The 16,832-nt window shown below is 39.6% G+C and overlaps 1 protein-coding gene across 1 annotated transcript in view; it reads left to right on the forward strand.

Moving 5' to 3' along the window:
• ASAP1 (ArfGAP with SH3 domain, ankyrin repeat and PH domain 1) overlaps nucleotides 1–16,832 on the forward strand; it is a 141,921-nt gene that overhangs the window by 9,597 nt on the left and 115,492 nt on the right. Inside the window, 1 exon segment of the mRNA XM_084222200.1 lies at nucleotides 9,348–9,434. Within this exon segment, the coding sequence (XP_084078326.1) occupies nucleotides 9,376–9,434 (59 nt within the window). The 5' untranslated portion in view covers nucleotides 9,348–9,375.

The raw sequence follows: 16,832 nt of genomic DNA on the forward strand, positions 1-16,832 counted from the left end.
TATATTCACAGGGCTCTGTGGTGTTGGTTGTGTTTTTCACAAAGGAAGATTTAACTTGATTGTTTTTCAACTATTAACAATTTCTAGGCCTTGCAAAGTGATCTTAGGGGCTTGTGGTGGTAGAGGACAGGCACTGGCTGGAAATTCTGGTCCCATTCAGGCAGGGGAGGGGAATGAACATGGGACCTTCCTGCTACACAACGCTGCAAACTTCTCAAGTGTTGCAGGGGCATTGCATTTTAACAAGATAAGGAGGGCTGACTTCAGTTCCCACGTTCAGGGGTAGATTCATGATTACAGGTCTGCTGCAGAGAGTGATAACCCTGAGTTCCCTAAGGCTGTGCTCAAAGCCCAGCTGCACCTCTCATGTTCCCTCTTAGGTGGTTTAAGTGCCTCCTTCCAACTGTGTCTTCTCCTATAATCCCAGTTTTAAACATCCAGTCCTTCTGATGTTGGCTGAAGACACATATGGGCTCTGACTCAGGCTTTTGAACTTCCCCAGAGACTAAGGCCCTCTAAATCTACACTTGACTTAGTATTTCACTGCCAGATTTGCTTGTGATTCCAACCACAAGCAGCAAAACATTTACACTTCAAGAACTTCTCACCAAAGAAACTGACTTAAAACTGCAAACCAGTGATGGGGACCAACATTTCCTGCTGGTGCTGGTGGTTTTTCTAATCAGAGATGTCGCTTGTTTTGTCAAGATCCAGACTTGGTTCATTAATATATCAGCTGAAGGAAACCAAAGCTGCATAAGTTGTCACTGATCGTGCCAGAGATGCTGAAAACTCTTTCCCCTTGAGTTAATTCGCTGAACTCAAAGTGAAACAGACCCGTGGCAGGACGGATCAAAGCCCTCCCCGGCAGGCGCGGTGTGGAAGGGAATGCACACACCTCCCTTCTCACCTGCGCCCTGCAGCCTAGCAGGTCTGCAGGGCTGCGGTTAGAGACTTGCCCTTATTAACTCAGGCTTCTTAGGCTTTTGTGAGAAATGGACTTAACAACAGTTGCCTAGAGCTAGAAGAAGAGGGGAAAGGCTATGTTATTAAAATCTAGAATGTAACACCATTTTAAAATTCATCAAAGAGCTCAGAGCAAATTCTCCAGAGATTGGGGACTTAGTCATCCCAGCTTTCTCCAGCTCATTTAGATAATTGCCCTTGAAATAGCTGTCTTCTTTCTTCCTTCCTTATCTTTTCCTTTTCTTCCTTTCTTTCTTTCTTTCTTTCTTTCTTTCTTTCTTTCTTTCTTTCTTTCTTTCTTTCTTTCTTTCTTTCTTTCTTTCTTTCTTTCTTTCTTTCTTTCTTTCTTTCTTTCTTTCTTTCTTTCTTTCTTTCTTTCTTTCTTTCTTTCTTTCTTTCTTTCTTTCTTTCTTTCTTTCTTTCTTTCTTTCTTTCTTTCTTTCTTTCTTTCTTTCTTTCTTTCTTTCTTTCTTTCTTTCTTTCTTTCTTTCTTTCTTTCTTTCTTTCTTTCTTTCTTTCTTTCTTTCTTTCTTTCTTTCTTTTCTCTTTCTTTCTTTCTTTCTTTCTTTCTTCTTTCCTTCCTTCCTTCCTTCCTTCCTTCCTTCCTTCCTTCCTTCCTTCCTTCCTTCCTTCCTTCCTTCCTTCCTTCCTTCCTTCCTTCCTTCCTTCCTTCCTTCCTTCCTTCCTTCCTTCCTTCCTTCCTTCCTTCCTTCCTTCCTTCCTTCCTTCCTTCCTTCCTTCCTTCCTTCCTTCCTTCCTTCCTTCCTTCCTTCCTTCCTTTCTTCCTTTCTTTCTATCTCTCTCTCTATTTCTCTCTTTTGGTAAGTAAGTAAGTAAATATTCATGGAGCAGGCAGCTCAGCTCCACAGCTGCAGAAGGGCAGAAGAAACCTCCAGATACCCACCATGCACATCTGTGCTTTCTATAATATGAGCTGACCGCATCTGAGTGCATTCAAAACACTCATCTCACTGTCACTTGCAGAGATATTAGGAACTCATTTGTTTAACTAATTAATGCACTGGTAATATTATTTTTTATTAAGCACTTTCTTAAATAACAGGAGCTGTTTAGAAAATATGATATGTGATTTATTTCACATTTTTACCTACCCTCAAGGCCTGGAGGCACTCAGTCTCAATACTTTCCCATCTTCTTGAAAACTGTATGATTTGCTTACTTCTTTCTTGGTATAAATTCATGCTGTTACCAAGACAGGCAGCCCAAGTAGTGTTACATGAGTTTGAGCAGGAAACTGATACAAATGAAACAGAAAAAAGAGGTTATTTTTCAGATTTTGGTAAAAAAAAAACCCCACATTACAACATATAATTTTACTGTGGGTTTTCTGTGCAACATCTATCAAACAAATTCTGAAAGATCAGTACAGCTTCCCATTAGATTGCCACTGGAAAATGTGTCAGCATCCATGGCACTGAAACAATGTTTTTTTGTGTTGTTTTCCATTGAAAGGTTGGGGGTTTTTCAAATTTGTTTTCTTCCTCCTAATGTCTCTTCCTGACTGTAGAATTAGAGGTACAGTCTTATACCTGTCCATGGTATGATTCAGGCAGAAATAAGAAGGCCCTGCTTCAGTGCCCTTAGTCATGCAGCATCTTTGGAGCAGGTCTTCACCTCTGGAATCAACACCCTACTCTCTGTTTTAGTCAGTGGGATGAAAGAAGCAGTTTACCATGTGATTCATCTGATTTTATAGACATCTACTCCATTACCTCTGTTTTAAACTTCTGCTTTTGTAGGATGAGGTGAGATACAACCTACTTTCAGTTTTCTGTGCTGACCATACCATCAGTCACGATGAAAGAAGTCTGGAGTGAACAGCCGAGGCAAAGACACTTTGTCAGACACATCCCACTTTTACAGCCTAAAAGTTGAGTCAGAGCTCACTAAAGTGGAGGTAAAAAATCCCGTTTACATGGACTCAGTTTGGGTTAAATTGTACAGGTTCTGTTCTGTCACTAACTTTTGAGTTTATCTCATTTTTCTATGCAGATAGGACACATAATTTCAGAGACATAAATATCTGTGCTCATGGATCTGGGCATGACTCACTGTATGGGTAGATACAGACCTGAAGAGAATACTTAGGAACATCTTTCTATGCCTATACTGAGGTTTCTATGTGCCTTGTATTTTGGGAAATTCTGTACAGACACCTTGATAGTTTTGCACTCTGCTGAAGGACAGGATGGCTAGAGGTATTACTGAGCCAAAATAAATTACATTTTCACAGGGCTGATCAGTAGAAGAGTGGTACCACTTGGTGCATGTCAAAGAGGAAGGAATGACAAACATTGCACTGTGAAGGACAGAGCTGTATCAAGAAAAGTGGGGTTGTCACAAACTGGAGCCTGAGGGTCTTGTCTTCAGTCTGCTGTAGCCATACTACAAATATATATCAAATATATTAACTTCTGTGAGGTGTTCAGACACCAGGACAATGCATGACCTCATGAGGGCTGATGAATTGATGAAGGCTGGAAGTAGGAGGTGTGGTGCTTGCTTTTCCTGAGTGCTGCCAGCTAGTGCTTCTCAGGGTAGAAAAGCTGCTGTGGGAAGGCCATTAAAAGTTCAAACACACCCAACTTTTTGTGTAGAGACAATTTGATCTTTAACACAGATGTCCCAGGTTTAGTTTCTAATTTTAATAATGACTCCTTCCTGAAAACTCAGACAGCAAATGATTGAAATTCAATTCAGCCCACAATCAGTGGCTATGGAGAATGAGTGGGGGCACTGACAAGAGGGCTTGATGTCATATTCACATTATATGATTAATCTATAATCTATATACCATGGACAGGGTATTTTGCTATTAACTTTGTACTGAGTAAATAATTAAGCAGTGACTAAGCATACAGGGAAAGTGGGAAGGACTCTTGTGTGTTATTAGCCCCTCACAGTTTTCAGAAGTGGATTATAAGTAACTTGAAATCTTGGACTGCGAATGGCAAACTTGTCATCAAATACAAAAAAATACCCTTGTCAAGATCAGTGAAAGGCCTGTAGAGGTCTGAAGCTGGGCAGCAGACACTGATTAGGTGCAGCCTCTACAAAATGAAAATTCTTCCCTGAGCCAAAGAAACAGCTGATGGATATAGTTGGAAGTGATAAAAAGGTCACTCTTAAATGGATGCAGGGAGATTTAACTCACAATACCACCATCCTGAAGCCCTTAGACAAATAATAAAACACAGGCTGCAAAGACTAGAAAGTCATTCAGTTTAAATACTTACACAAATCTTTGTCATATATCAGAGTCATAAAGAAAATTCACCTCCGAACGAGACTGCATAAAATGACCAAACAAGCACCCTTGAGCCCTCTGGCCCTCTCTGGCAATGTGCTATAAAATCCTACAGTAAAAAACTGTTCAGTCCTAGAATTATGTTTTGCAGCATGAATTCCAAACCATTGTTCTATAGAACTTGCACAGCCCATCCATGATCATTTCATAATCATATGACAATTATATCACATGAGACAGAGAACTCATTTTCATTCTAACAGTAATAACCATCTCCTAAAACTAGGTTCTTTTAAAATCAGTTGCTATTTCTAAAAGTACCATGCAAGAAAAGGTCTGAATTTTTAAGTTTATTTTCCATACATATTCAAACATGACGATATCTCAAGATTAATAGAAAAAAATCTCATACTTTGCCAATATATTTAAAAGCTTGGTGTAATGACCTGAGGATTAATAACCCTCTCAGCCTGACATCAATCCAGAGCAAAACACTGGAATTGCTAATTACAGGTATTATTTATAAAGAATCAGAGAAAAAAATTGCAGTTTATTACTTTTTTCATTATTCATTGCATACCAATCAGGATGGAATTAAGGAAAATATATTTTATTTCAAGAAAGCTATCTTGATATTTTTTCAGGTTTTAAATTTTCCTGAGGAAAAGAAAGATCTATACTACTTATGTATTACCTATGAACTTTGCTAGCACTTGTGGCACTAAACAAAATTTTGATTAAGAAATTGGAATTCTCCAAAGTCACTACTGTAATGACTGACTAGATTAAAACTTGAGCAATTGACATTTTTGGAAACCCTCATAAGTGGGGACCCATCATCAAGAGGATGTCACTCAGCCCTTCAGGATCACTCCTGGGCTCTGGGTTAGTTTCCCACTATTGTTTTCTTCAGGATTCAGCCCATGTCTATGAACATGCTAATACTTTGATCATATATTTTTATGGAAGCACTGAAAATACGTACAGCTAATTAATGAGGTCAGGGTGGAGCTTCTATTGCTTAGGACATACTAAAATCAAGTCCACAGACAAATATCCTCAGATTTGCTTCCCTGAAGTTTGTTAGACCACATCTTAATAGTGTTATCCAAATCATGGATTAGGGCAAAGCCAAAGAACATATGTTTGTCACATCCTGTTTGGATGATACCAACACAGACACAAACAGAACAAGCAGATTTTGGCATGAAATGAAAGATATTTTTGTTAACCTCAGAGTTGTTAAAGAACACGTCAGTTACCACTTGGACTGAGTAATTTAGTTCCATATTTTGCCAATGAAAGTGTCTTTAATAACCTTTGCAAAATGTGATTTTGAGGACAATCTTTAAATATGTACTATCTGCTCTTCAACAGAACATAGATAGAACAATGACTTGATTCCCTCCTGCTCAGATAACCAGCTTCTTTTTTTCATTTGCAGGAAATAAGATTTTTCTACCTGCTTTATTTTAAAGCTTTTTGGGATATAAAAGCTTTCTGCTCAGTCATTAGCTGCAAATTGCAGAATGAAGCAGTACCCTACAGCATTTCCAGATGAAGTAGTCTGTTTATACAGAAAGCACAAGAGCTATAATTACTACATGATCACATTTGTATATCAAGGTCAGATTTCTCTGATTCACACTATTGTTTGGACATAAAGGGAGTTGATTTTCAGCATGGTGGTGCACAACTACTATTGTCATTGCATCAGTGACTGTAGAAACAATATTAACTTTTGCTTGTTTGAGTTTTTCTAGTTAGGGTAACTCTGTTTCAGGAATACGAGAAAATTGGCTGGCTAGTATTTGCCCTAAAATAGTCATTAGACATGAAAAAATATGGATTTATATTATTGCTACTCAGGTCATATAGTCTATTATGAAAAAAAAAAGTCCTCCAAAACAAAAAGCAAGATAAAATAGGTAATTAAATGACATGCATGAAATCACAGAGTTTAAGCAATATCAAATGTAGGTAACTAAAGTATGCCAAAAAATATTTCCTGATATCTTCCTCTGCTCTGCAAAATCCCTGCATAATTGTTTTCTTTATTATTACCCAATACATTGGTAATTTTTATATTCTCTTCCTGAGAATCCATTAGCTTTCCACAACATTTACCCTGTTCTAAAACCTTAAAAATATAGGGATTCAACTCATTATACTTATTAGTTAAGCATTGGGATTAGTCAAGCACTTAGATTGTACCAATTAATCCAATATAATTGTATGGATTTATAACTAGGCACAAGAACAAATGCTTTCCTGATCTGCTATTGTATTACTGTATTGTGTTATCACCCAGCTGCCATTAATGTCACCCTGTTCTCAGTTAGCCCCCCCTCCTTGCTTAAGCCCCATTAGACTTTCTCTTTTCAGGTGTAGGTGTTTCTGGGTGAAAAGCAATCATATTTCTCCAGTTTTCATTGTTCTCTATATGTTCTGGCCTTTTATATTTCATATCCACTCCCTGCTCCCACTCACATACTGTCATATATAAGGATTTTCCACAAATCTGGTAATGTTACCTCCACATTGCCATGGACAGTCAGGGAGCATTGGTTTTGGTTTCTCAGGGGGGTGAGAAGAAGAGTCAAAATGCCATCTTGACACAGCCCAAATTCTACTACTGTCATTGGGTCACAGGTTTCAAAAAGCTGTATTTAGCCTCAAAAGACTCCTTATCCAGATAAATGATACTAATGGGTGTATGGCTTGAGGAATTTGCCATTTGAATGATGCCCTAAAAACCTGTCCAAGGTCACTGAGCCAGTGCTGAACTCACAGGAGCACTTTCATCACTGGGCCACCACTTCTCTCTCTAGGAAAGCCACATATGTTTCCTTCTCAGTGTTGTTTCTCATCAATCAATGATCATAACTTCAACCAACTTGATCTCTCTATAAATATTTCTCTGGATTTCTTTGATATTTCATTTATTTGCTGATTGCTCTTGTATAACTAGGCTCCAAAATGAGTAGGAGACCTAGAAAGGGAATATAATCATTCTATAACCACTGAGATGTAACCAAACATGCTCATAATGCCACTTATAGCAAATGAGCAATTAAATAATATTCAGTAGCTTATTATAACAGACATAAAGAGATTCTCTGACTTTTTAGACTGACAAAAAATAAATTGCCACCCATTTAAAATTTAGTCCAATGTCAATCATAGTTACTTGTAAACTTAGAAAGTAATGAGCCATTATATATTTTTATTTCTTGCTTTGATTTGAATAACATAAACTTATGATGATGGTGACTTTTTTGCCTATGAAGATGAATAACATAATTAAAAGGAAGAGGTGTGCTGTAAAATTAAAGAACCAGCACACGTCATCAGGGGTTGAGTCACATCCAGGGCTGCCAGTGGCTATGGGTTTGTTGTAAGATGGTAGTACTCAGCTGTCTGCCAGGAGAGGCCTTTCCAATCCACAAAAACACAGTGCAGTGCCAGAGCCTCCTTCTAACAACTTTTTCCTGCATGCAACACAATATTCAAGCATAACATTCTTGATCTGAGGCAGATACTCCTCTTCTTGCACACTGGCCTTCAAGTCAAAGGACACACCTCCTTAGGAGCACAGCCCGTAACCATTTCTCCTCTTGTGCTGCCAAGCTGGGGGCATACCTGGTAAAATCTCAGATGCTTTCCAGGCAGCATGTAAAAATCCGAACTCTGCTGGTAAAAAAGATGTCTAACCCTCTTAATAATAAAATAGCTTTTGATAACATCACTTGAAAGTATCCTAAAGGCTCAGAAACAGAAGGGGAATGAGAAATACTAACATCCCATCCAAAAACTCGTATGTCGCAATTTTTAATTGAATCTCACATGTCTTGGAGGCAGGGACTATTCTATGTTATTTTTAATGTTAAGGGTTGGAAAACCTCCAGACCCACATGACATATCTGGAAACACAAAACAAACAGGACAAACCCCATAAACAAACTACAGCAGTCTCTGGGGAAATAGGTCAACAGGCCTAACAAGGCTTCTCTTAGACAGAAGGTTAAAAAAAAATACTCATAGAGAAGGATTTGTGTTTTTCCTCACGGAATCAAGGAATAAAGTGATGTGCTCTAATGAAAATGGACAGACTGGTTAATCAAAGGGTGTAATCTGGGGATGGCCTCTCTCCCACTCCCCCGCTGCCTGGATCCCTCTGTTTGACTCTGATCTCATTCTCATCTCCCATGTGCCAGCCCATGCAGTCCACATCCCTCTGACTCACAGGCTGGTCCCAGCCTACCTGCTTTACCATCTTATGGCAATGGCTTCTGTGTAGTGTTCTCCTTCTCAGCACCCATATCTGGCCTCAAGCCCCTGCCAGTCTTTTTCCAGCTTGTATCTTTGGACCAAACATGAAGATCAGCCCAGAATGTCCCAAATTGAAAGGTATGTGCCAGCCCTACTCACCTGCTCAGGGCTCTGCAGCATGTCTAGCACCTTCCTTCCTTTCCCCACAGCAACACAAGTCTTAAACTGGAAAGAGTATGCAATATAGTGGCAGAAAAAAACTGATGAAAAACTGAGACCACTTGTCCATATCCTGCCATGACTGTCTCCCCACACCCTCCTGCCCTCTCCCACATGCAGAATTACGTCCCATTAGAACACTTCTTGTTCCCAGTCTCTTTATCCTTCAGATCTTATCTCCATCTTCCAAAAAAGATCAGTCTGGTGCATATACCTGACATTGAAATTTTCAGCTTGAATGGTTACACTGAAGTTATATCAGAAAACAGGGTCTTCTGAAGTGTCAGACAGCTTGGACAGGCAAGTCCTTACCAGCACTGAATTCAGTGCAGCTGACTGAGTAGTTGCCACATTGAGTTAGCCAGAGAGTTTTCCCAGCCAGCTAAATGAAGCTCTCCTCTAGCAATTTTTAACAAGGTGTTCTTTATCAGGGAATTTCTAATGGATCTGTTTACCACAGTGAAACTCATAATATCAAATGCAGCAATCAAATAATGGAAAATAAATTTCCATCACTGAAGAATTAACACACATTGTTTCAAATTGACTGTTTAAATAAGAGACTTTGTCAGTCCCATAGCTTTGGTCAGTTTTACTTACTTGATCTTTTCTCCTCTTCTAGGTAGGTTTCTGGTCGTGACAGATGAGACATGAGATCTTCAGCATCCAGGCTTTCAAGTTTTTCTTCAAGAGATTCACTATGGAATCGGTAAGAAAGACAAAAGACAGAAATATAAATAACTAGTTTAAAGAGTAAAAAGCAGACCAGATGTTTTATCAATTTTAATACCTGCCAGTGGGATTTTTCTGCTGAATGCTACTTCAGACTTTACTACAGTGGGTGTTCCTCAGAAAAAGTCTAACCTATTGCCTTTCAAAGATCAAAAATTCCAATAAATCAGTAAGTCCTTACAAAGCACTGGCCACCTGAGCAGTTATTGGAACAAACACTAATATTTATTACATAGTTTGCTTTACTTTCATAGATGTTAAAGCTGGATGAGAGCAGCAGGGTATACAAACGACATTGTAACTCCTTTCAACTCATCTAGATTGGTAACCAATGTTGTTTTAACTTTGAAAACAACAAGTCTCTCAGATCAGCCTGAAAAATCGATGGCAAGATTTGTGTGGGGGCTTGAAAAGAGGAGGGACTCTCTTCTTTGCATGATGTACAGTGCTGAATAGCACACAGTTGTCTAAATATGCTTTTTGTTTACTCAGTCTCTGATGGTGAGTTCTCTTGTTTTAAAGTTTTCACTCTGTTTCACTGAACCACTAAAAGCTACATGTGGATTGCCTGACTTGAATCCCCTACAACAACAATACTGATGGTTAAGGCTGAAGTTTTCTTTGTACTGGATGCATGGGCTAGAGCTACCCTGGCACAGGTCACTGCTCCCTATGTGACCACAGAGCAGTGTGGGACTTTCATCCTTTCTTCCTCCCTGGGGGAATCAGTTGACCATATAGCAGTCCAGACCAGCCAAGAGGGTGAATCACTGCTGCTGATCTTCCCAAAACTGAATAAATCCTCATTTGGCGCATTTGCTTTGTCACATGGCTACACATACTTTTCCTTTTTGAGTACACAAGGTCTTAAATAAGCAAGAGTTCAGAAGTCAAACAGTCATATTTTAAAAAATATAGAGCTATTCAGCTGGACATTCCTACTTGATTTTGAAATGGCCCTTCCATTTTTATGTCCTACTGCTCCTAGATTTCCTTGAAGGAAATCAACAAACTGCCAACAAAATCAGTAGTGCTAACATCCCAGAAGTTAATGAAACCAAATTTCCTACAGATCTGTGTATTGATGAAGCTCCTGAGAAGGTGCAAACCATCACTGAAACTTTTCCTATGACTGGGACACTTAGGGGATCTTTCTCCCACACTGATTAACTTGATAAAGAACAAGGCAACAGTGAACCTCTCCTATTCATAAGGACAAGAAACATTTTTTTACCCTCCTCATTTTAATTTTATTGCAAAACTTTTAGGAGCTGAAGATTTTGACATCTTTCCTGCTTCCCTTTCAAGTTTTCTAAGATCAGCATTGCTTCAAAAAAAATCCTTAGAGGCAGAACAGATGAGCAGATGGTCACCCTCTACAGTAGTCACTGGAGCACCAGTTAACTTAGGAAGCTGCAAGCTCAAATTCAGTGGTTAAAAGTAGAAGCAAATGAGTAATCGGCAAAAGGAGCTGCTGTGATCGACCTCTAGACTGAAATTCTGCCGTGCTAAATTTCATTTAGTACCATGTGAACACCGGCCCAACAGAAATTTGGTACACACAGCAAGACTAGTTTCCAAAAACTTCCATATGGTTATCTGTCATCCTGAGTTTTGCCAGAACCTTACGACTTCAACATTCAAACATCTACATTAAGAAAACCCACAAACCACAATTTTAAATATGAGTAATTTTGCTTGAGCATAAAGGAGACACGTCTCCAAGTATTTCAGAGCTTACATATCGTTAAACATTCTGATTTCCTTAATAAAATGAACAAATATGCAAACAAAATAAACACAAACAAAACTAAACCCAAAAGGCATCACTCCTGAACTGAAAATTTCTTATGCTATTTTCAAGTCTAGAGTCTGGCCAAGGGATGCATCCATGAAAACAGTAGCTTATATAAGGCAAACACAGATGTGCTAATATGTTCAGTGGCTGCAAGGACCTTTTTTTATAACATCCAACATCTGCAGATTTATTTCCAGCCCTTCTCTAATGAGATGCTATTTAGGAAATTATGAGAAATAAAGTAAGCTCAGACAACACTATAAGCCAGCACTTGCACTTCAACTCAGTAGGTCCATACACATTCACATCTGCAAACTGTGTCTTAGCAAACCTTGCTAATGATTTCTGTTTATTATCATGGGGGTCTTAGTCCCTCTTTTTCCACAAAGTAATGCTAATAAAACTATAATATAGAGGGAGGAGTCCCTAACAAACCCAGATCTTTCTGATTTCTATTTTCACAGCATTAACAACTAGTAGAAAGAAACCCTTCCATTTACCTGCCAAACGTTTTTGTCTGTCCAAAAACATGCTGACAAAATTGTTTGGACTGAGAGTCCTTCTCATCCCTCAGCTACTTTTTGAAACTCTTACAATAAAATGTATATTAAAGATACTTTGTTCTGATACAGCAGTATTCAGCTGAAAAAGCCCAGTGTTCTTTCACCTAGAGAAATAAATATAATTGTCTGCATTCCACAGATAGAGAAATGATGCACACAGAGATCAGTTGCCATGTCAGAGTCATGAGTGGCAGCTCAAGAACATGATCCCAGGTCTACAGTGCCTTTATTTCATTCTCCAACTGCTCCCCAGGTTCATTTTGGTCTGAACCTTCATTTTTACTGCAGGCAAAACACTGCATGTTACCATCAGCATACATTTAGCATCTTCAGTAGAGCCAGAGATGTGCCTGGTAATGACAAAGCCATATCGTTTCCAGAGGGAAAGAGAAAATATTGAAATGTTTGCAATGTGGGTTGAGGCTTTATTTAATTCTCTTTTTTATTTTGGAGAGCCTGCTATGCCAGCTGCCCTGCAACATGTTCATTTCTGCAGTATCACCCTCTGATTTTAGTCATTGCTATTTCTCATATTAAAAAAAAAAAAAAGAAAAAAAGCATCCAGCTATTATGATTCCTTCTTTGGAAGGACTCTTATTTCTCTCATTTCAATCAGAGTATCCCTTCATGACATATTAGCTTCATCTTGTCCTTTGCAATCCCCTTGGAACGACCTGCTCTCCTGCCAACATGTCTGTAGCGTCCTTCCCAACAATCCTTCAAAGATTTGCTCAGTGTCAGGAATGCAAGGACAACCGTGCCCAGGTTTCCCTGTGGTGTTCCTCAGCCTCACCAATGCAGTGATGGTGGGAACACCACCTCCCTCAGGGTCAGCAGTTCTTGCCTGACCATCTCTGTGAGTAATGAGCAGGCTCATATTTTCACTTGGGCAAGGGTTAACATCAAGCCTGCGGGTGGCTCCACTGGCAGTTTTCTTATCCATCAGCACTTGTCAGAGTTTGATATCTTTGGACTGTCCAAAAACCAGTCCATATAGAAGAATACACTGCTGTGCTTTTATATTCTGTAGATGTTGTAAGAGCTGTGTTTGAATCTGTTGTCTCCTGACACACAGAATCACAGAATCATAAAATATCTTGACTTGAAAGGGACTCATAACGTCACTCAGTTCAACTCCTGTTCTTGCACAGGACCATGCCCAAAAATCCCATGTGCCTGAGAGCATTTCCCAAGTGCTTTTTGAACTCTGTCAGGCTTGGGGCTGTGACCACTTCCCTGGGGATCCTGTTCCAGTGCCAACCACCCTCTGGGGGAAAAACCTAATATCCAACCTAAACCGCCTCTCACACAAGTTCCAGCCATTCCCTTGGGTCCAGTCTCTGGTCACCAGAAGAAGAGACCAGTGTCTGTCCCTCCTCTTTGCCTTGTGAGGATTTTGGAGATCACAATGAGGTCTCCCCTCAGTCTCCTCCTCTCCAGGCTGAACAGCCCAAGTGACCTCAGCTGCTCCTTGTATGGCTTCTCTTCCAGACCCTTCACATGCATTATTGCGCTTCCTATTAACTGAAGAAAGGTTTCTTAAATGAGCATCTCTAACAAAAACCATCTGTGAAATAGAAATACCAAATTCAGTACACCTGTATTCAGTACACAAGAAAAGGAGCATGTCTGTCCTGAGCCTGCTGCCTCTTGCTGCACGTGAGCATTTTGCTGTTTCATTTTTGAAGACTGCAGAGGTGGCAGGGGAACAGCCCGTTGCTTGTTGTTGTTACTGGGAGCCTGGAATGCCATCAAGTGTTTGTCTGCTTGACACTTGATCTTGCATGACAAAACCAAAAAACAAAGGCAAAACTGAATCAGCAGATTAGTCAGCTTAATCTTGTGTAACTCAATGCTGCACTTCATTTTCAGTACTGTTATTTTCAGCTGTCCTTTGAGATGGTTATTTGAGCTTCCTTATCATTCAGCCAAGCTACTTGCCCAGGACATTCATGTAAATAAGATGTAAAATATATAATTCAGCAAAATATTTCTGATGTTCTGATTTAATCTTTTTTCATTTTGTCCACATAGTGTTAAAACCACAAGACTTTAATGCTACTAAAATGCCATTTATAATGAGAACACAATGGGCTCTCTTTTTGCTCTCATTTTAATATTAAAAGAATGTGAAAAGAACCTTCAGTTTAAGCCACTATTGTAAGTGCTAAAAGGTTTTAAAAAAACATGTACTTTCTGAGACATTTGCTATCTCATTTTAAGTACCAGATAAAGACAAATGGTGGGAGATGCCAGTATTAAAATTGAAATCAGCTGATTCTTGCATTCAACATAGTCACAGCAGCAGCACAAATTCTTGACACAGCTCATGCAGTTCATAAGCCACATTAGCAGATACTGTCCCATAAAAAACACAGACTTGCAATCAGCATGTTTGCTGGACCTGGATTTTGGTCTTCTTCATGTTCAGCAGTGTGACATAGGCAAGAAGTTTTCTTTTACTGGAAAGTTACCTGACTATTTGGCCCCAGTAACATAATAATTTCACAGGTTTGTTTGCAAATGTCAAAGCAAACAGCCTTCCTCCTCAAGTAGAAACACTGCAGTTTCCCATGTACGTTCCCTTCAAGCAAATTAGCACCAGTCACAATGTGTGATGTAGGCTTCAGTGTTTAAAATAGACTTTGCCTTTTCCTGTGAGTACATCATGCACTTCTGTGATATTAAACGTGCAAACATGCTGCAGGTTAAATATGTCGTTGCTACATTTTGTGCAAGGCTGTCAGCCGTCTGACCGTCCTCTGAGAGGACACAGCTCCTGGAGGTGAAACGCCTCCTGACTAAACATTTCCTGCTGAAGTACAAAGTGATGATGTTACTTGTCATTACATAAAAGGGGTGGTTTTGCTTTGCAAAACAAAACTATGAGAGATACATTAACAAAAATGTTTATCGAGTTTTAGCACGTGAGATATTCCAAAACCAAAAGCATAATTCATCCTGCTGAGCTTTCTGTTGATTTGAAGTTTCTTTTATCCCCTAAGCCCAGCATCTAACTCAAATGAGAAGAGCTGATATTCAGAAATATTTGTGGATATTCTATTATTATGGCCATAAATTTAAATAAGCCTTCCCCATTAATTTTGTCAGAAGCTATCTGAAAATAAAACTATAAAAATGTAGGAATAGCAGATGTTTTTTCAGGGAACCTCAAATCAGCTTTATCAGGTATCAAATGCCATGGATGCCTGATGTCATACAACGATCTCATAAAGAGAGTTAGGATCAGGAGGAGAATGGGAAGTACTCCTGACTGCTGTGTTTAGCTGAAATGGATGAATCTAACACCAAACCACAAACGTATCCAGGATAGCAGTATAGTAGAGAAACATAGCCTAAGGATATTTTCCTGATGCATTTTAGCACACTACTTCTGTTTCTACTTGCTGCTGAGCTGGTGACACTCTCCATGTTTGTGGAGATGATAAGTAGGATAAAAAAAGAACAACTATATAGTTTACCAAGAAAAGCATGTGCATTTCAATGATTTGATGTTTTAATTAAGCACTACTGTCTGTCATATTATAAAATCAGCACTTTTGTCTGCAGTAATAGCCAAGATGGACACCGTGCAAGTCAAGAAATAAGTGTAGTTGCAAACCTGTATTTGCAAAAAGGCATCATCATGTTAACACTTGAGAATCAAAACCCCCTGAATTTGACATGTGAGATCCTGCCATGACTACATCCTAGTGATCAGAAGGATCACTGCACAGAACGGATGTGCACAGTGATTTCCATTTTCCAGCTAACAACTGACTTCGATGCCACACTGAGAGGCTGCAAATGGCCCTGGAGGCAGCTTGTCTGAGCATGCTTGACAACACACTAGTGCACAGCCAGGGACCCGGGTCAAGCTTGTTTCCAAAAGCAGCAACCGCACCTGAGTTTGCATCTGTGAGTTTGCTTCCTACGCAGCAGGGAAGTGTGACCTCAGGGTGGTCCTGGGGCTGCTCTCTGCAGGCAGCATAATCACATCCCACAGGAGATTCACCACCAGCTTCAGCCTAGATGAGGTGTTGATACCCTGAAGAGCTGACTTTGCATGACTAAAGCTAGACAGCCACAAACACAGCAGGGCCACAAACTCATCTATCTGGCTCCTTATCTATAGTGGAAACATAATCTTGCTGTTCTCTACCTCATTGCTGTGTGATTTCAATAGTTAATTGCATTGATGATGTGAAGAGCTGTGCAAGTGCCATGTAGCTCTTCACCTCTGGCACATACTGGTCATGCTGCAAAGTTCACAGTGATGACAACATCATCACCTGTTCACTCCTGCTCAGCTCCTGCAAGTGAACTGATGACCTCAGTCTAAATATAAGCTGTCCAAAATACTATAAAATGAAGAACACCATCATTGCTATTCAGTTTATGGCACAACACGTGTGTCTGCAGCTTGTCTTTGCTATGTTCCTTAGCCTCTCCCTAAGCATGATGACTATCACCAGTACTGCAGAATTATTGTCAGTTTGCTGTAATTAACTCTTCTGTTTGCAATCACAATAAAAGCCAGGGAATCAAGTGGATTTGTAGACTGAATCACTGGGTGGGAGGGCAAGACAGCACAACTTCCTTCACTGCATTGCATCAGCAGTAAGGAGTAAGATTTCCAGCGCTGCTTGCATGATCCTCACTGGCATGAGCTTGTCCGGGATGGACAAGATGTATTTCACTTCATACCAAGAGGACTGAGATAAGCATAACTTCACTGGCAAACCTTCCATGAGAAAAAGGCTGTGGCACAGCCTCACCTAGGATCTAGCACAGACTAAGACAGGGTTACAGCAGATGCTGTGAAATATAACTTTCACACTCTGATGTTTATTCTTTGACATTTGTGAAGTGAAACAGTGATTTCAGTTAGAGACAATTTATAGAGGGGCACATCTTACAAATTTAGAATTGAATCTCAGATACTTATCACAATTCAAAACAGGAAACATGGTTAAATCTGCAAATCACTGAATGCTATTTGAAATACTTACAT

This window comes from Fringilla coelebs (assembly GCF_963513975.1).
Source record: "Fringilla coelebs genome assembly, chromosome: 1".
Classification (NCBI taxonomy): Eukaryota; Metazoa; Chordata; class Aves; order Passeriformes; family Fringillidae; genus Fringilla; species Fringilla coelebs.